Below are 19,251 nucleotides of genomic sequence, written 5' to 3' on the forward strand. Positions count from 1 at the left end.
CTGGAGAAGGCTTGAGGGTGGGGCTGCGCAGGCGGCGGCGGCGGAGCCCCGCCCCGGGTCGCGGGTGCTCAGGGGCGTGGCTGTTGCAGAGCATCTCAAAGCCCGCTGGACCGCGCTTTGTTCTGACTCTGAGATCCCCAACCCCCGACCCGATCCAGCCCTTGGCTTCCCGCTCACTCCTTCCGCCCACTCCCCGCATCTGGACTCAGATCCTCTTCCCCAACCGCTGTGCCCCGGATCCTGGATCCTAACCTCCCCCTCCCCCAAACTTCCCGCAGGCGCCCTTGCCTGGTACCCTTCTCTCCATTCCTCCCTCTTGCATCCTCTTCCCCCTTCCTCTCTCGGGTCCCCTCCTTCCCAAGGCCGGGGATGTCCCCCGCGGCCCCGCGCCCATGGTCCTGACGCTGCTCCTCTCCGCCTACAAGCTGTGCCGTTTCTTCGCCATGTCAGGCCCGCGGCCGGGAGCCGAGCGGCTGGCGGTGCCAGGGCCGGAGGGGGGCGGCGGCGCGGGCCTGTGGTGGGCGGCGGGAGGCCGCGGGCCCCGCGAGGTGTCGCCCGGAGTGGGCACCGAAGTACAGGGCGCCCTGGAGCGCGCGCTGCCGGAGCTGCAGCAGGCGCTGTCTGCGCTGAAGCAGGCGGGTGGCGCGCGGGCTGTGGGCGCCGGCCTGGCCGAAGTCTTCCAGCTAGTGGAGGAGGCCTGGCTGCTGCCGGCCGTGGGCCGCGAGGTGGCCCAGGGTCTGTGCGATGCTATCCGCCTGGACGGTGGCCTCGACCTGCTGCTGCGGCTGCTGCAAGTGCCGGAGCTGGAGACGCGCGTTCAGGCCGCGCGCCTGCTGGAGCAGATCCTGGTGGCTGAGAACCGGTGAGGGCACGGGGCTGGGGGGAGAGCGCCGCGTGGTGTGGGCGTCCCGAGTGCCTGGGGCTGTGCCTTTGCCTCACTACACCATACCAGCACCGTGCCTCTAACAGAGACCGGTGCGTCTGTTTTACAAACGAGGAAAGTTTAGTGACTTTCCACCCAGTGAACTAATGGTGCAGCCAGCACTCGCTCCCAGGGCCAAGGGGTGAGGAATGGAGTAGTAGGGCAGAAATCTGTGCCCATAGCTCTCTGCCCCTGGGTCTGGGTGCCCTCCTATGCGACCTTCCCTCCCCTGCATTCCATCCGCCTGTGCAGGAAAGGACACAATGCTCAGAAAAAGGCAAGAGAGACCCCTTCCGTTCCCCTGTGCCCTGGCTGAAATGAGTGCTGGCTTAGGGTTACTAACCCTTCCTGCTGCTCCAAGGCACCCCCTGCTCCATCCTCCTTTCTTGTTCAGACAGGAGCTCCTTCTGCCATTGCTGCTGGAGAACAGAACATTCTGTTTGTTTGTTTGTTTGCTTGCTTTATAAGATTGATTTATTTGAAAGGCAGAATTACAGAGAGACAGAGGCAGAAAGAGAGAGAGAGAGAGAGAGAGAGAGAGAGAGGTCTTCCATCCACTGGTTCACTCACCAGATGGCTGCAATGGACAGAGCTGGGCCGACCAGAAGCCAGGAGCCAGGAGCTTATTCCAGGTCTCCCATGTGGGTGTGGGGGCCCAAGGACTTGGGCCATCTTGTACTGCTTTCCCAGGCCATAGCAGAGAGCTGGATTGGAAGTGGAGCTGCCAGGACTCGAACCAGAGTCCATATGGGATGCCAGCACTGCAGGCGGTGGCTTTCCCTGCTACGCCACAGCACTGGCCCCAGGAGCAGAACATTTTTCTGCTGGGATGAATAAGGAAACTTAGAGGCAGGCAGGGGCCAGATACAGCCTGTGTTCTCTCCCCCTTCCTTACATAGCCCTGAGCCAAAGTCAGTGGTACCAAAATGAGCTGGGTTGCCCCCCTTTTCCCCTGCTTTTGGGGTCTCCCCTGGAGTATAAAGACCGTCAAAGTCTCACTTTCCATCCCCTCTGATAACAGAGCAGACCAGGCTGCACATCCCTGTAGCAGGCTGATTTCTTAGGCTCTTCAGGCTTGGAAAAGTTTGCAAGGATGTTCAGCTCATGCGGCTCTCATAGGTGTAAGGGGATGAGTTGGGGCATTTCCCTTACCATTTTCAAAAAAGGAAGAATTACTGTGATTGATGGAAATTATATACTGACAAAAGTGCATGGATGAAGTAGTTCAGATGGGGAGACTGAGATAGAGTTCTGTTTATTCAGCAGGTCACTAATCTCGTGTCTAACATCATGTGCCCTGATGAGGATGAGCCCTGAATTTGGGAGGGTGTTCACTGGGTGTGGTGAGGCTCAGATAGTGAGTGTGCCCTGTTGGCTTCATATTTGGCTGGGATGGGCAGCTTTAACTTGAACCCTTGGAGAGGAGGTATAGTCAGCATCCTAGAAGAAGACGACTGCAAGATGCAGATGGTGTTGATATTTTTCAAGGTTGGAAACATCAATCTTCACGTGGCTCAGAGTTCCTGAGAGCCACTAACCAGTATCCACAGCTCCAAGAAATGTACAGAGTGATGGCATTTCACTTCAGGACCAAGGACAGAGCTCAGCACACCTGTTTGCTGTGAAAACCTTTTCCAAGAAAGGCAGTCTCTGTACCCCTCTGGACTATCAGGTGTCAGAGCTGGAAGACAGAGAAGGGCCAATATATGGAAGATTTAAATTTATGAAACTGTCTCCTCCTCCATCAGCCGCCCACCACTGCCTCCTCTTATAGGTCTTTCAGTGCACCCACCCCCTTTTTGCCATTTCCCTTCTTGCAGCTCCCTTCTCCCCCAAGAGGCTGCTACAGCCACTGCCCAGGAGCCCAGTTCACAGTTCTCTCTCCTGGTAGTTCAACTACCAGGATAAGCCAACAGGGTAGGGCTCTCTGGATATGAATCCACAACACCCAGGGAACCCCCATCTGACCAGTAGCCCTCTAAGCTCACATCCCAAACCCATCAGAGGACAACAAGGAATGTGGCCTGAGATGTTAAATGGTTTTCCCAAGAATATTCAATGAATAGAGGGAAAAAGATTTTAAAAACCAGAAAATAATTGCATATAAATTCAAACGTGCAAAGGTACACCAAAGGTGTGCAACTAAAAGTTCTTCCCCCTCTGAAGGCAAACCACTAGCACAAGTTTCTTGAATCTCCTTCTAGAGTATCCATATAGAAGCTCTGCATTTATGTTTGTTAGATATGAAGGGTCTTCAAAAATTTCACATGTGTATTATGAAAAATCATGCATATATTTAAAAAGGTTTTGCACCAAAATAACTTCACTTTTTAATTCCACTCATCTACAAATTTTTAAAGTACTTTCATATATATGCTTATAATACTCCCACCTTTAGAGCTGGGATTTGATCCCAGACCTGTATGGCTCCAAAGTCTATGCCCATTTCATCAGGCCCACACTCTATCAGCCCACAGAAGAATTGAGGGCTGAGTGAAAAGTTCTCATACCCAATGTACTGTCCAACTCCCTAAAGGTGCCAAGTGCATTAGGGACAGGTGAGGGCTTGGGGTCAAGAGTAAACTCCCAGCTCCAAATTAATGTCCTGAACAAGCACTTCCCTTCACTGGACCTTAGGCAAGTCCCCAAGAAGGAGGGTGTTGAGTTAGATGATTCCTTACACACATCCCATCTCTGACATTCTAGAACTCTGCCTTGAAGTACAAAGTGAGGATGATAGATCTTGAATTCTGGAGATAGACAGATCTGGGTACAGATCCCAGCTGTGCCTCTTAGAAGCTGTGAGACTTTGTGCATGTCTTGTGACCTCTCTGAGCTTTGGTTTTCACACTAGTAGAAGGAACAGCTGCAGTTCTGGCTGCCCAGGGATGTTCCTCTGGGGATGGTCTGCAGACAAGCAGAGAGGCTGGCTCAGCAAAGCTGCATTGGCTTTATGGCATGTCTGGACTCCTCTGGGCACTGTAGTGGGCACACAGTCACAGGTGCTGTGGTCATTCTGGTGGCCACTAGGCCAGGGTCCCATGGATGCCTGGGCCGCCAAGTCTTTGCAGGTGACATCACATGGAGAGCACATCATTTGTGGAGGTCTGTAAGACAGGAAGCCGTCACCTCTGCCAGGAGGGTGGCTACTCTTTGGCCTGCTCTGCTGGGCCTAGGGCTCATCCCTTGACCTGTCCCCTCTTTAGCAACCACAGTGAGTTTCTTAAAACCCACACATGACCAGGTCACTCCCCATTCTGGAACTTCTCAGTGGTTTCCCATTTACCATCAAGATAAAATAAAAGTGGCTTGAGATGGCTCAAGAGCCTCCCAGGACTGACCTCTCTCCCCACTCTCTCTCTGCCTCAGCCGCAGGGAGGTGTGGACAGCTCCCCGAGCGCACCAGCTCTCTGACATCTCCGTGGCTTTGCAGGAAATGCCTGGAATGTAGCCTCCCTGTCTCCTCTTGACTAATACGACCATCATTCTTCTGTCTGAACCCCATAAGCACCAATTCAGTATATTTCATGGGGATTTTCCGTGACCTGGTAACATCTTTACTGTTTTGTGTCCATGGATTTTTAGTTGATGCAAATGGTGTCATATAGCACATTCTGTTTCTTACTTTTTCCCACTCAATGTCCCATTTTGAAGATCCTTCCCGTTGCTCTTTTCTTCTTCTCAGTTATTTGCAACTGCTCCCAAATCCTCGACAGTGCCCAAGCTACCTGTTATTCCAGGCTTCATACCCCGCGCCCCCAACTTCCTCTCACCACAAGTAATACTGGAGTGAACATCCTTGTCCACATGCCCTTGTTGATCTGTGTGACAGTCTCTTTGAGCAGAGATTGTCTGCTTTCCAGATTCACCGCCCCAGCCTGTGCCTCCACCCACTCCAGGGTACTTGTCACCCCACACCCCACTAACCCTCTGTTTAAATCCAGCTTCTGACTGTGCTTGTCTGATAGGTGTAGAATGATGACGCTTGCTTTAATTTTTTATTTCTCTGGTTACTGATGAGCTAGAGCACCTCTTTTTCTGCTTGTTCACACACTGAATTTCCTCTTTGGTAAATTTCCTGTTTGCATCCTTTGCCTATTTTCTATTGAATATCTTGTTGATTTGAATATTTACTTGCACATTTCCTGTGTGAATCCCTTGCTGATCTTCTATTTTTCCTGACTGGCTTTAGACATTGCCATGTCTCTGGCCACCTTTTCTTCTTCAAACACACCAGCTCACCAGCCCTGGGGCTTTTGTCCTGGGCCCTCTGTCTCCCTATTATGCTGTTCTCTCAGACATCTGCAGGCTGGGATTTCTCAGCATTTAGCTCTGGGACGTCAGTGCCTCAGACACTCCCTCCACCAGGCATATTCCATTACATCATCCATTTTGCTGGCAACATGGCCATATGACTCCTGTCTTGTTCATTCACTGTTTACTTGCTTTCTATAGCTTCTGCTCTTGCATTAGCTAAAGATAAGCTCCAGTCAACCTTAGTCATTGTTTAGTCTCAGCCCGTAGCACAGGGCCTGGCCCAGAGTAAACCCTCAACATGCAACTGTTGAATGCATGAGTAAATGTGACCCAGTTGTGGAGTAAGGAGCGAGGGAAAATTTGAAGGCAAGGCTAAGAGTGGTGTACTTCAAGTGACACCTCAGAAATGACAAGTTCACATCTGTGGAGTTTTTGCTGTGTGCCATGCACTGTGCTAAACTCTCTGTAGGGATTATCTCAGTAGTCTTGATGATAATCTTATGAGTTTAATATTCTTAATCTCCCAGTTATGGGGTGAGGAAACTGAGGGAGAGAAATAAAAGAAGGTGCCCAAGGTGCCACAGTTAGAAAATGGCAAAGAAGAAACCAGGACCCAGGTCTGCTCCAGAGCTGGGGTCCTCTGTCAATCCTTCTTTCTTTCAACTTTTAAAAATTTGAGAGACACAGAGGCAAACAATAAGAAAGAGAGCTCCCATCTGCTGGCCCACTCTTTAAATGCCCACAATGGAGCCAAAACTCCAGGTCTGCTACGCAGATGGCAGGAACCCAATTAGTTGAACATCACTGCTGCCTCACAGGGTCTGCATTAGCAAGAAGCTGCAGTCAGGGCCCAGAGCAGGGCACCAAACCCAGCACTGGAATGTGGGATGCGGGTGTTTTAACCGCTAGGCCGGATGCCTGCGCCCAGAGCCGAGACTGTCAATCACTACACATACTGCTTGTCAATGGTGGGAAGTAGGGAAGAAAATGGGTGTGGCCAGAGTGGTCCTCCCAGAGCAGGAGGTGATGGAAGGATCGTGCTCCCTCGTGTCTCATACAACCCTAATGAGGCTTTAAGTGACTAGGCCTCCCGACCCCAGGCAAGCCACGCCTCCCATTCTCTTCCACTTGGTTCCTGCAGGGATCGCGTGGCTCGCATCGGGATGGGCGTGATCCTGAACCTGGCGAAGGAACGCGAGCCCGTGGAGCTGGCCAGGAGTGTGGCGGGCATCCTGGAGCACATGTTCAAGCACTCGGAGGAGACGTGCCAGCGGCTGGTGGCGGCTGGCGGCCTGGACGCCGTGCTGTTCTGGTGCCGCCGCACCGACGCGGCGCTGCTGCGCCACTGCGCGCTGGCGCTGGCCAACTGCGCGCTGCACGGGGGCCAGGCGGTGCAGCGGCGCATGGTGGAGAAGCGCGCGGCCGAGTGGCTCTTCCCGCTCGCCTTCTCCAAGGAGGATGAGCTACTGCGGCTGCACGCCTGCCTGGCCGTGGCGGTGCTGGCAACCAACAAGGAGGTGGAGCGCGAGGTGGAGCGCTCGGGCACGCTGGCGCTCGTGGAGCCGCTTGTGGCCTCGCTGGACCCCGGCCGCTTTGCCCGCTGCCTGGTGGACGCCAGCGACACAAGTCAGGGCCGCGGGCCCGACGACTTGCAGCGCCTCGTGCCTCTGCTCGACTCCTCGCGCTTGGAGGCGCAGTGCATCGGGGCTTTCTACCTCTGTGCAGAGGCTGCCATCAAGAGCCTGCAGGGCAAGACCAAGGTGGGTGCAGGTGTGGCGATAGAGAGCATCTGGGAAGGCTTCCCAGAGGAAGGGACGTTGAAGTGGGACTCGAAGGACACACTGGAATCAGGTGAAGCAAGACCAGGGCTGAGAGGCCAATTGCTTTAGCCTTGAATGCAAGGCCTGGACTTGGTCCTTGGGGGCAAGAGGAAGACACAGAGGTTTTCAAGCAATGGACACTTGTGTTTTACCCAGGTCACCCTGGCCACTGTGTGGAAAGGGGGAGGTCAAAGGTGGGACTGGAGACCTGGGACCCCGTAGGAGGCTGTGGTTAGGGGGAGATGCAGAGGGGATGGTGGAGGCAGTAGTGGCAGAGAGAGCAGACAGATTCAAGAGGTGTTGAAGAGATGGAACAAGGGGAAAGGAGAGAGAGGAGCTGAGGGTGACTCTGGGCAGGGGCAACCCAGGGGAAAAGGAGGACTGGGTGAGACAGGCTGGAGTGGGTCCAGAAAGTGAGTTCAGAGGGACATACTGAGTTCCGGTGCCCAGGGGCAGACCGGCGAGGGAGCGGCAAGTGGAGACCTCAGCTGTTGGGGAAGGTGGTGGCTGGAGACTGGCAGCCAGACACCCCCCACCTGAGTCCCCAGCACCTAAGCCGCAGCCTCTGCATGCTGCTTTAACTTGCTGCATGGCCTTGGGCACCTGGCATTCCCTCTCTGGGCCTTATTTTTATCCTTTTGACACCTGAAGGAGTTGGACCACAGCAGCAGTTCTTATCCTGGATGTAGGATTAATTGCAGTTTCATTACTAGAAGTTAGTGGGGTTTGTTTTTAAAATCTTACAGATTCAACATTATCCCTATAATGTTTGCATTTCTTTGTTTGGTCCCATGGTCCAACTTGTCTGCAGCTGGCTCTCATCTGGGAGTCCTCAATGGGGTATGTCTCACAGAGGACTGTCGCCATCATGTGTGTCCCCATAGGTCAAGAAGAGACTGCTATGTGAGGGGTCTCTGAGGCCTCCTCCAGTGCCTAGTGTCCTCTGCACCCCAGAGTTTGGCGTGGGAGCACATCAGTCCACTTTGGGAGAAGGGAAATAGGGAGGGAGGACCCCAAGGATTGAACCTGGGCAGCAGCCACGATCACCAGGCCTGTCTCCCCGTCCCAATCAAGGCCAAGTAAGTGCAGTCCCTCAGACACATTGAGGCCCCACCCCCACCCGTCGTGCCAGGTACAGGACTCCAGTAGTGTTCCTTCAAGCAGCCTGGAAAAAGTAAGGGTTTGGAAACATCTTGGCGAAGACCCAAAGGTGTGAGAGCCTTGGGAGGTATGTGCCCAGCGTGGTTTTTAGACAAGTGTGGGTTGGTGGAAGACAGGGTGAGCCAGAAGTGGGTGGAGGCTGCACTGCACAGGGCCTGGTGTCCGTACTAACAGCTCGGACTATCCCAGGGCGATTGGAGCTATGGAAGGGACACGTGAGGGGAACCTGGTTAGAAGTCTAAAGAATTTCTGTCTAAAGAAGTCTAAAGAGGAATCCCCAGCACTGGGTGACTTAGCGGATGAAGGCAGGACTGGGGCAGCTGGTGAGACTGTCAGCGGTGGGGGGAGCAGGTGGACCTAAGCCACCTTCTCCCCATCCCCTCCCTAGGTGTTCAGCGACATCGGCGCCATCCAGAGCCTGAAGCGCCTCGTTTCCTACTCCACCAACGGCACCACATCGGCCCTGGCCAAGCGTGCGCTACGCCTGCTGGGTGAGGAGGTGCCACGGCCCATCCTGCCCTGCGTGGCCAGCTGGAAGGAGGCCGAGGTCCAGACGTGGCTGCAGCAGATCGGCTTCTCCCAGTACTGCCAGAGCTTCCGGGTAGGGCCATGGCCGCTGTGGGCGTCCCCTGGGGCGCAGACCACGGTGTCCCCTCCCAATCCAAAAGCGCATGGCGCCAGGGCGGGTTCCTGGGGCTGGGGAGCGAGTACTCAGCCCCTCTTGGGCCCCTTGGCACCCATCTGGGTCCCTTCTGCCTCCTCCACCGCCGCCGACAGGCCCCTCACCTTGCATCTTGAGCTCGTGATCCCATGGCTGAGGCTGAGGAGGGGGCCCTTTCTTACACGTGACCCTTCCACCCCCAGGAACAGCAGGTAGACGGTGATCTGCTGCTGCGGCTCACCGAGGAGGAACTCCAGAACGACCTGGGAATGAAATCGGGCATCACTCGCAAGAGGTACGCTGCCTCGTGCCAGCCAGGGCCAACTGCCCCTCCACCCCTAGACAGTCGCGCGTTAGGACCTACGTGTCTTCTCCTCCCTGGGGTGCAGGTTCTTCCGGGAGCTCACGGAGCTCAAGACCTTCGCCAACTACGCCACATGTGACCGCAGCAACCTGGCCGACTGGCTGGGCAGCCTGGACCCGCGCTTCCGCCAGTACACCTACGGCCTGGTCAGCTGCGGCCTGGACCGCTCGCTGCTGCACCGCGTGTCCGAGCAGCAGCTGCTGGACGACTGTGGCATCCGCCTGGGAGTGCACCGCACGCGCATTCTCACCGCCGCCAGAGGTCAGGCTGCGCGCCCCGGGGCTCCCCGGGACCTCTCTAAAGCCCCAGCCCCAGAGGGGTGGAGATGGATGGAGCACATTCCAGGGTACTTCCAGAGGTTCATGGAAAAAATGGAGTTAGTTTACTTTGATGAAAAATCACTTTCAAATCCATGCATCGGTTTTTCATACCACTTATTTTCCACTAACATTTGGAAGACTGGATTCTGACCTTGTGAAGATGAGTATGTTGAGCTCTGCCCTCAGGAAGCTCCCAGTCTGGTGGAGGGGGGAGGCGGGAGGTGGCCCTAGCAGGAAGCTCGCCCAGGACTCCAGGGGGCCCAGTAGGAGCACTGCCTACCCTGTGCACCCAGGTCTAGACTGCCTGCCCAGGCCTTGAAGATGTGGGAGAGTGGCAGGAGGTAGCACATGCAACTGTGGAGGTAGCAGGGGTGCACACCTGGAGTGTGGGTGGGAACCCAGGGGCCTATCCAGAGTGAGTCTGGAAGGGCTGCAGCAGCCTCCAACTTTACTGACGTGGTATCCTTTCCTAGTTTAGAATTTAGCTGATATTTATTGTTGTCAACATATACCAGGTATTGTATTGTTTAAGACAGCATCTTATTAATCTTACATCCATCCTATGCAGTGTTAATTTTCTTTATATTTGTATTTATTGATTTATTTTGAAAGGCAGAGAGACAGTAACAGACACAGACAGACAGAAAGAGACCTCCCATCCACTGGTTCCATCCCCACATGCCCCCAACAGCTGGGGCTGGACCAGGCTGAAAGCAGGAGCCAGAAACTCAATCCAGGTCTCCCACGTGAGTAGCAGGGGCCTAACTACTTGAGCCAACCCCTGCTGCCAGGGTGTGCATTAGCAGGAAGCTGTAATCGGGAGTGAAACTGAGACTTGAATCCAGGAACTCTGATATGGGATTGGCTATCTCAAGCAAAATCTTAACTGCTTTGCAAAATAGCTGTCCCTTAATTTTTGAAAAGTTAACTTTAGAAGGGCCAGGGCTGTGGTACAGTGGATTAAACCACAGCCTACAGTGCCAGCATTCCACGTGGGTGCCAGTTCGAGTTCTGGCTGCTCCTCTTCCAATCCAGCTCCCTGCTAATGGCCTGGGAAAGCAGTAGAAGATGGCCCAAGTGCTTGGGCCTCTGCCCCCACACGGGAGACCCAGAGGAAGCTCCTGGCTCCTGGCTTTGGCCTGACCCAGCCCTGGTCATTGCAGCCATCTGGGGAGTGAACCAGCAGATGTAAACTTTCTCTCTGTATCTCCTCTCTCTTTCCCTCTCTTTCTCTCTCTCTCTAACTTTGCCTTTCAAATAAATACTCTTTAAAAAAAACACACACACACTTTAGAAACATTTTAAAGATAAAAAACAAGCACTTAAAAATGTCCAGTTTGAGGAGATTTGGGAAATGGATACCCTGTATAAACTCCATTATGATCAAAGCTTAAAACATGTCCGAATTGGGTGTTAATCTTTTTAAGACTTATTTATTTGAAAGGCAGAGTTACAGACACACATACACACACACACACACACACACACACGATATCTTTCATCCACTGGCTCGCTCCCCAAACAGCCTCACTAGCCACTGCTGGGCAGGCCGAAGCCGGGAGTTTGGGACTCCATCTGGGTCTCCCACATGGCTGGCAGGGGTCCAAGTGCTGCTTTCCTAGGCACATTAGCAGGGAGCTGGATCAGAAGCAGAGCAGCCAGGACTCCAACCAGTACTCCGATATGGGATGCTGGCATCGCAGGCACCAGCTTAACCCACTGCGCCAGAACCCTGGTCCCTTGGGTGTTAATTTTAAAGATAGTGAAACTAAGGTTTAAAGAATTTAAATACATTTCCCAAGGTTTTAAAAGCCATTAGACGACAGAACTGGGATTTGAGCCCCAGCCTTTCTGCTTCATAAACAGACAAATATTGTCTATGGGTGTTAAGTGTGAATGTTATAAGGAAATCATTCTTTTCATTTTATCCATTCACTCAGCAAACACATGCTAAGCACTCCCACAGCACAGGGACTGGGCTGTGGTCCTGTTCCTTTGTTTCAACCACAACAAGTCAGTTTTTACCACTTTTCCGTTGCAGCTCCTGAAAACACTCATTTTCATAAAACAGGAGGGTCATAGGACAGAAATAACACATACAAAACAGCTCCTGTAGGGAGCAGTAAGCCACAAGGCGGGCAGTGCCATCATTGGACTTGGATTTCAGAAAGATGCCCGGGCAGCTGCAGCATGTGGATTAGATTGGGCAGTGGCACCCGGATGTGGGGAGAAGGCTTGCCGGGGGCTGGGACATGGGGAGGACCCCCAGGGCTGGAGAGCTGAGAAGGGGGAGCCCACAGAGGGTGCTGTGTGGCTCAGAGCCAGCTCCACAAGGGCAGTGCCCGGCACACAGTTAGTGCTTACTACATGCAGACAGTCCCCGACTTCTAACGGTTTGACTGTCAGTTTTTTGACTTCACAATGGTGTGGAAACACACCCGTGTTAACCATTTTCTTCTTCACTTTTGGTGCTGTTTTCAGTAAGTTACATGAGACATTTACTCAACACTTCTATAAAATAGGCTTTGCACAACTGTAGGCTGACGTAAGCGTCCGAGCATGGTTAAGATAGGTAAGACTAAGCTACACTGTTGAGTAGCTGAGGTGTGTAACGCACACTTTCAGCTTACGATGCTTCCCAGCGACAATGGGTCCCCCAGGACGCGACCCCAGCCCAAGTCAAGGAGCATCTTTTTTTCTGAATAAATGAATGAGAGAGGCTAGCACCACGGCTCACTAGGCTAATCCTCTGCCTGCGGCACCGGTACCCCGGGTTCTAGTCCTGGTCGGGGCACCGGATTCTGTCCCGGTTGCCCCTCTTCCAGGCCAGCTCTCTGCTGTGGCCAGGGAGTGCAGTGGAGGATGGCCCAAGTGCTTGGGCCCTGCACCCCATGGGAGACCAGGAGAAGCACCTGGCTCCTGGCTTCGGATCGGCCATTTTGGGGGGGTGAACCAATGGAAGGAAGACCTTTCTCTCTGTCTCTCTGTCTCACTGTCTAACTCTGCCTGTCAAAATAAATAAATAAATAAATAAATGAGAGGCAGGGGTTGCAGCTGACACTAGGTTTCTGGTGGAAGCTGGGAGGAAGGGGTCAGGGGAGCACTGGGGAGCTGATGAGTCTGGCACGCCTCTGGGTGGCTGGCAGTGCCAACTGGAGTTCCCGAGGTGCAGGAGGCTGCCCACCAGTGCCCATGAAACACAGTGCCTGCCTCTGGGATGGCCTCGCTTGCTGTGGGCCCCATCCCTCTGCCTCGGTGACCCTTTATGGAGCAGGAGGGCTGGATGGACAGGAGACAGGGGACTAAGACCCCAGGGGCTCATGGACCTCGTGGTGGGTGATGGGAAGGGGCTCCCCTCACCATGCTGCCTCTCACCTGCCTTAGAAATGCTGCACTCCCCGCTGCCCTGTACCGGCTGCAAGCCCAGCGGGGACACACCCGATGTCTTCATCAGCTACCGCAGGAGCTCAGGTTCCCAGCTGGCCAGGTAAAGAGGGGTGGGCAGGCGGCCCGGGGCTGTGTGGGCGAGGCCGCGGCAGTGATGCAGGACCTCTCGACAGCCTCCTGAAGGTGCACCTGCAGTTGCACGGCTTCAGCGTGTTCATCGACGTGGAGAAGCTGGAAGCAGGCAAGTTTGAGGACAAACTCATCCAGAGCGTCATGGGAGCCCGCAACTTCGTGCTGGTGCTGTCGGCCGGGGCCCTGGACAAGTGCATGCAGGACCATGACTGCAAGGACTGGGTGCACAAGGTGGGTACCAGCCTGGGCCTCTGCAGCCCCAGCACTGGCCCGTGGCCCAAGGATGGGGTCCTCCTCCGGTTCCTTCCTGTCTGCGTACCCCAGCACACTCAGCCCCCAGAGTACCTCTCTGGCCCCCTGAAACTCAGGTGCCATAGCTCTGACTTTAATATGATTTTAGCCAGCAACCTGGGCTCTCATTTGAGTCTCAGCTCCTGTGTCTATAAAATGGAGATAACTCACCTGCCCTGTTCACCTGGTAAGATTGTTGCTAGGGCCAGAGAGGGATGAAAAATAACCCCTGTGAGGTACAGGAGAGCTCTGTGAAGGGCAGAATGGAGCCACTGTTAAGAGCACAGAACTAGGCACGGGAGGGAGAGTGGCCTTGGGGGAGAGTTGTGTGTGCTGTGCATAGGTGTCGCATGGGAGGCGTGGGTGGGCCGAGGCGTGAGTGGATGCCCGAATGTGTGTGAGTGTATGTTCACGCACATGCATCTTACATACAAGAGGAGTGAGTACGCCCACCCCTACCCCACCATGCCCACACCCCCGCCCCTCCACACACCTTGATCTTATTTGATGGGGTCGTGACCCCACCTCACCAGGTCCCTTCTGTTAAGCCCTGTCTTTGGGGGCTGTGCAGCAAGGCCCTTGGGCAGCAGCAACGCCGGGGTCCCAGAGTCCCAGAGCTAGACCAACAGGGCCTCGCCCTCAGAAGTGATAAACTGATCAGGTAGACGGGGCTGCACTTGTCCCGGGCCGTTGATTACTGAGGCGATTCTGATCTGAAAACACAGAACTGTGAGTTTGAATCCTGGCTCTGGCCTTGGGTAACTTGCTTAATTCCCAGAAAGCAGGGCTTATGTTAATGGTACCCTCTCAGGACAGTGTAACAGGGATTAGAGGAGCTACACTTTGTGAAATGTTTTGCTAAATGCCGGTGCAATAATGGTAGTGATTGTTATTAGCATAATTATTATGACTACAGGAGTCCCCTGCTAGCCACAGCTCTGCTTTCCACAGTTTGTTACCTGTGGTCATTTAAGGTTCAAAAACATTAAATGGAAAATTCTGGAAATAAACAATTCATAAGTTTTAAATAGCTTTTATCACAGTATGTTGTTATAATTGTTCCATTCTGTCATTAGCTGTTGTTACCTTATTTTACCTCATTTGTAAAGCGAGCTTCACATTAAGTGGGTGTTTTAGGAAAAAGCATAATACATACAGAATTCAGTATGGTCTGCAGTTTCAGACATCCACTGGGGTTTTTAAGATTTATTTATTTGACAGGCAGAGAGAGAGAGAGAGAGAGGGAATGAGAGCCCAAGCTCTTCCATCCCCTGGTTCACTCTCCAAAGGGCCGCAACAGCTAGGGCTGGGCCAGGCCAAAGTTAGGAGCCCAGAGCTTCTTCCAGATCTCCCACGTGCATGGCAGGGGCCCAAGCACTTGGGCTATCTCCTGCTGCTTTCACAGGTCATTAGCAGGGAGCTGGATTAGAAGTGGATCAGCCAGGACTCAAACTGGTGCTGCGTTACGTAATGCTGGCATCACAGGTGGTAGGTAGCTTAACCGCTGTGCCACAATGCCAGGGACCTACTGAATCTTTCCAGAATAGATGGACGGCTGGATCCTATCACAGCCTAAGGATACTAATTATTCATCAGCAGGATTTGGGGTTGGAGTAGAGATGCAGCAGTCATCTGAGGTGGGCTCTTGTCCTCAAGCAGCTGAGGAGACAAAACTATGCCCACCATGGTGGGTTATGGCCCACTTGGGCCATCTTCGGCTCCTTTCCGAGCACATTAGTAGGAAACTGGATCAGAAAGAGAGCAGCTATGACTCAAACCAGTGCTCCAATATGGGATTCTGGGGTTGCAGGTGGCGGCTTCCCATGGCCCCAGTAATTTTTTTTAATGTATGTCTTTATTTAAATTGACACATCGTGACATTTCAATACTTGTAAACAGTACATAAACATCAGATCATGGCAATTGCCATATCTGTGATTTCAGATTTTTCTCGTTTTTGTGTTGGGAACATTCAAAATCCTATCTACCGGCTGCTTTGAAAGGTACAATTCATTGTTGTTGTCACCCAGCTCAGTGCCCAGCTGAGAGGTCTTGAGTGAGCCATCATCCCTTCCTTGGCCAGCCTCTGGATCTGTGCAATGGGCAGTCTGTATTGCCATTGTTCTGTGTTATTCTAGACGAAACAAATGTCTAAATGTTCCCAAGTAAATTGCTTCAGGGTCAGAATTCATCCACACGCTCAGCACAGAGCCAAAAGGGTTTGGACTTGAACTCCGAAGCCTTGAGTTGGAGGTTCGGCCACGTCCGTGCTGGGCAGATGTGTGACGTGGGAGGAAGTCTCTTCCTCTCTGGGCCTCTTTATCGGTAAAGGCTCCTGACAAAGCCAGGCAGGGTCAAAGTCAGGCAGGAAGGCTGCGCTCCACGAGGGGGCTTGGCACCCACTGCTGTCCCAGCAGACGGCAGGGAGAGGACGCAGAAGGGGTGGTGGCAGAGCCCTCGCCTTGGACCCGTCCCAGAAGCCCCATCATCCCTCCTGGTCGATTTCAGTGCTTGATTGCCTCGAGAGTTAATCCTCCCTTTCCCAGAAGCCACATTTAGTGGGTGATCAATATGGAAAACCACAAGTGAGCCGCACTCCAAAAACTCCAGTCCCTGCAGCCCCCTTTGAAAGGAAAAGCTAAAAACATCAATAAGCACTTACCAGGCACCATTAACCATTCACGGCAGCCTCCAAACCACCTCACGCACAGAGGAGCAGCAAACAGCACCCATTCTTTTTTTTTTTTTTTTTTTTTTTTTACAGGCAGAGTGGACAGAGAGAGAGAGAGAGACAGAGAGAAAGGTCTTCCTTTGCCGTTGGTTCACCCTCCAATGGCCGCTGCAGCCTGCGCGCTGCAGCCGGCGCACCGCGCTGATCCGAAGGCAGGAGCCAGGTACTTATCCTGGTCTCCCATGGGGTGCAGGGCCCAAGGACTTGGGCCATCCTCCACTGCACTCCCTGGCCACAGCAGAGAGCTGGCCTGGAAGAGGGGCAACCGGGACAGAATCCGGCACCCCGACCGGGACTAGAACCCGGTGTGCCGGCGCCACAAGGCGGAGGATTAGCCTAGTGAGCCGCAGTGCCGGCCTGAACAGCACCCATTCTTAGTGAGCAGACACCGAAGGGGTTTCAGAAATGTTCACGGAAAAGATGTGTTCACTGCATCTCCCATGAGCCATCAGGAGCCCTGCAGACAAGCCGGTGCTGGCCTAGTCATCTGCCCTGGGGTGTCAGTTACCCCACACAGCATTCTTACAAGATGGGCCTTGTCATTAACCCTGGAGTTCTTTTTTCTTTTTTTTTAATTTATTTATTGAAAGGCAGAGTTAGAGAGAGAATGTCTATCCGCTAGTTCACTCCCCAGATAGCTGCAGTGGCCAGGGCTGGGCCAGGCCAAAGCCAGGAATGAGGAGGTTCTCTTAGTTCTCCCACGTGGGTGCAGGGGCCCAAGCCCTTGAGCATCTTCCACTGCTTTCCCAGGCCATTAGCAGGGAGCTGGAATGGGAAGTGGGGCAGCCGGGACTCAAACAGGCACCCATATGGGATGCTCACACTGCAGGCCACAGCCTAACCTGTTCCGCCACCATGCCAGCCCCAACCCTGTTTTGTGTATCAGGAAACCAATTTTCAGAGCCACTGCTGTTGCCTCAGGTCAGAGTCTGTGTCAGCGACAGCATTTTAGGATGCAGCCCCTACCTGCTGCTCCAAGCCGCTTCCTTCAGGTGAGGAGCAGACTTGTGCCTGGCAGGATTAAGAAAATTCAGATCTTTAACTTCATCATGTTCTACAGAGCCCATAAGAGCCTGGAGTGGGGAAACCTGGGAGGGGGGAGGGGACAATTTCCCCAGCAAAGAGCAGGGCTCAGATCAGAAAAATGAATGGGTGTACGTGAAGAGGCACAGGAATGATTTCTAGGCAGAGGAAAGAGCATGTGCAAAGGCCCAGTGCAGACAGGAGGATGGCAGAGGCAGGCTGGCTGGGAGGGCAGCGCAGGGGTGGAGCTTGAGAAGCGAGCTGTGGCCCACCACATAGGGGCTTGGAGCCCACTTTCAGGAGTTTGGACTTTGTTCCGAGAGCCACACAACGTCTTGAGTTTTGAGTAGGAGGTGACATGATCAGACTTGCATTTTGCAAAGGTAAGTTAGGTGGAGGGCAAGTGGGAGGGGGCAAGAGTCAGTGAGGAGAGGCCTGGGAGGTGGTAACGTGAAGTGAGGAGTGCAGTTGGCAAGGCTCCCGGGGAGCAGTCGGGAGGCAGGGATGCGGGTTTTTCCCACACCAGCAACTAATGCTCCCCAGCACCGCCTGGGTGTCCTACAATCCCACTCAGTGCTGCAGTGCAGGACTCTTGGCTTCAGCCCGGCTCCGCCCTAGCTGTCGCAGCCATTTGGTGGCACACTCTGCCTTTCAAATAATTCTTTTAAAAAATAAATAAATCTTAGAAAGAAATAGGGCCGGCGCCACGGCTCAATAGGCTAATCCTCCACCTGTGGCACTGGCACACCGGGTTCTAGTCCAGGTTTCTGTCCCGGTTGCCCCTCTTCCAGGCCAGCTCTCTGCTGTGGCCCGGGAATGCAGTGGAGGATGGCCCAAGTCATTGGGCCCTGCACCCCATGGGAGACCAGGAGAAGCACCTGGTTCCTGGCTTTGGATCGGCGCGGTGCACTGGCCACAGCGGCCATTGTGGGGTGAACCAATGGAAGAGGAAGACCTTTCTCTCTCTCTCTCTCTCTCTCTCTCTCTCTCTCTCTCTCACACTATCCACTCTGTCCAAAAAAAAAGGAACTGTCATCCTAAATCGAGTGACAGACCTACTCTCCAAAACCAAGTTTACTCAGAAATAAATACTCGGGATCCGTGTGCTGTTTTTGACCAGAGGCACATCCAAAGCACCTGGTGTGAGAGGAAGCTTACACAACAAACAGGGCAAAGTCCACACAAGCTGTTTTAGCACAAAGACCACTGGTTATGGGGACTTGTTGCAGGAGCTGGCGCTAGCTCATTGGTGGAAACAGTCACTTTGAACGTCCTTGGGCAAACGGCTTCTCTGGAATGCTCCAGCTTGCACAGTCCCTGGGATGGTTACTGCCTTTGGCACACATGCCTGTGGGCACCACCTTCCTGACCATTTTCTTGGGGTTTGATATTAGTGATTCCGTTTTGCTACTGCTTCTGTTTCACACAACTCAGGAAAGCACTTTACTATGAGTGACGTAATATAGAGCCACACGGAAGAGATGCGAAGGCCACGTGGAAAGGAGGGACGTGGAGCTGCCGCACTTCATCCCAAGGCGCCACCTTTCTGGCACCCGAATGTGTGCACCAGCCTGGAAGCTCTTCGGACTCCATCGTCCAGGGGTTTTTACGCCAGCTTCATGACACACACACAGTGGATCAAACCACCGCCATTGCTGCTCCAACTTAACCTCCAGCCCCTCTCCAGAGGCCATGGAGTGGGGCTCAAAACCCCAACCCTGCCATGAGGCTTTGGCCACCAGAAAGCCCACCAACCCCATCCACCCAGCCACCCCAGCGAGGAGTCACTTTAGCAGGACACTCATCACTCGAGATTCCAGGGACTTGGGGAGCTCTGTGCCAGGAATCTGGGACAAAGGCCCAATATTTATGTATGTTTTATTAAGCTAGAATAAATGGGGGAAAAGTCAGCGTGGACTTCAGGACCCGTGGGCTTCCCAGCAGCTGCCTGGCCCCGGTGTCCCTGGGTAGGGACAAGGGTCTCCTCCTTCTTTCCCCTCTCGCTCCAGGAGATTGTGACTGCTCTGAGCTGCGGGAAGAACATCGTGCCGGTCATCGATGGCTTCGAGTGGCCTGAGCCCCAGGCCCTGCCGGAGGACATGCAGGCTGTGCTCACCTTCAACGGCATCAAGTGAGCCCCAGGCGGGTCGCGAGCGAGGGGGTGGGGACAAGTTGCCCTGAA

The 19,251-nt window shown here is 53.7% G+C and overlaps 1 protein-coding gene and 1 non-coding gene across 2 annotated transcripts in view; both read left to right on the forward strand.

The window, feature by feature from the left end:
• SARM1 (sterile alpha and TIR motif containing 1) overlaps positions 1-19,251 on the forward strand; it is a 24,289-nt gene continuing 5,038 nt past the window's right edge. Inside the window, exons 1-8 of the mRNA XM_051824610.2 lie at positions 1-862; positions 6,321-6,939; positions 8,549-8,761; positions 9,025-9,116; positions 9,211-9,446; positions 12,890-12,992; positions 13,066-13,255; positions 19,079-19,200. Coding sequence (XP_051680570.1) covers positions 393-862; positions 6,321-6,939; positions 8,549-8,761; positions 9,025-9,116; positions 9,211-9,446; positions 12,890-12,992; positions 13,066-13,255; positions 19,079-19,200 — 2,045 coding nt within the window. The 5' untranslated portion in view covers positions 1-392. The remainder of the gene's footprint in view (positions 863-6,320; positions 6,940-8,548; positions 8,762-9,024; positions 9,117-9,210; positions 9,447-12,889; positions 12,993-13,065; positions 13,256-19,078; positions 19,201-19,251) is intronic.
• LOC127484549 (small Cajal body-specific RNA 2) lies at positions 13,607-14,032 on the forward strand. The gene has a single exon (XR_007911611.1). It is a non-coding gene; the product is annotated as a small Cajal body-specific RNA 2 (non-coding RNA).

Source organism: Oryctolagus cuniculus, chromosome 17, assembly GCF_964237555.1.
Source record: "Oryctolagus cuniculus chromosome 17, mOryCun1.1, whole genome shotgun sequence".
Lineage (NCBI taxonomy): Eukaryota > Metazoa > Chordata > Mammalia > Lagomorpha > Leporidae > Oryctolagus > Oryctolagus cuniculus.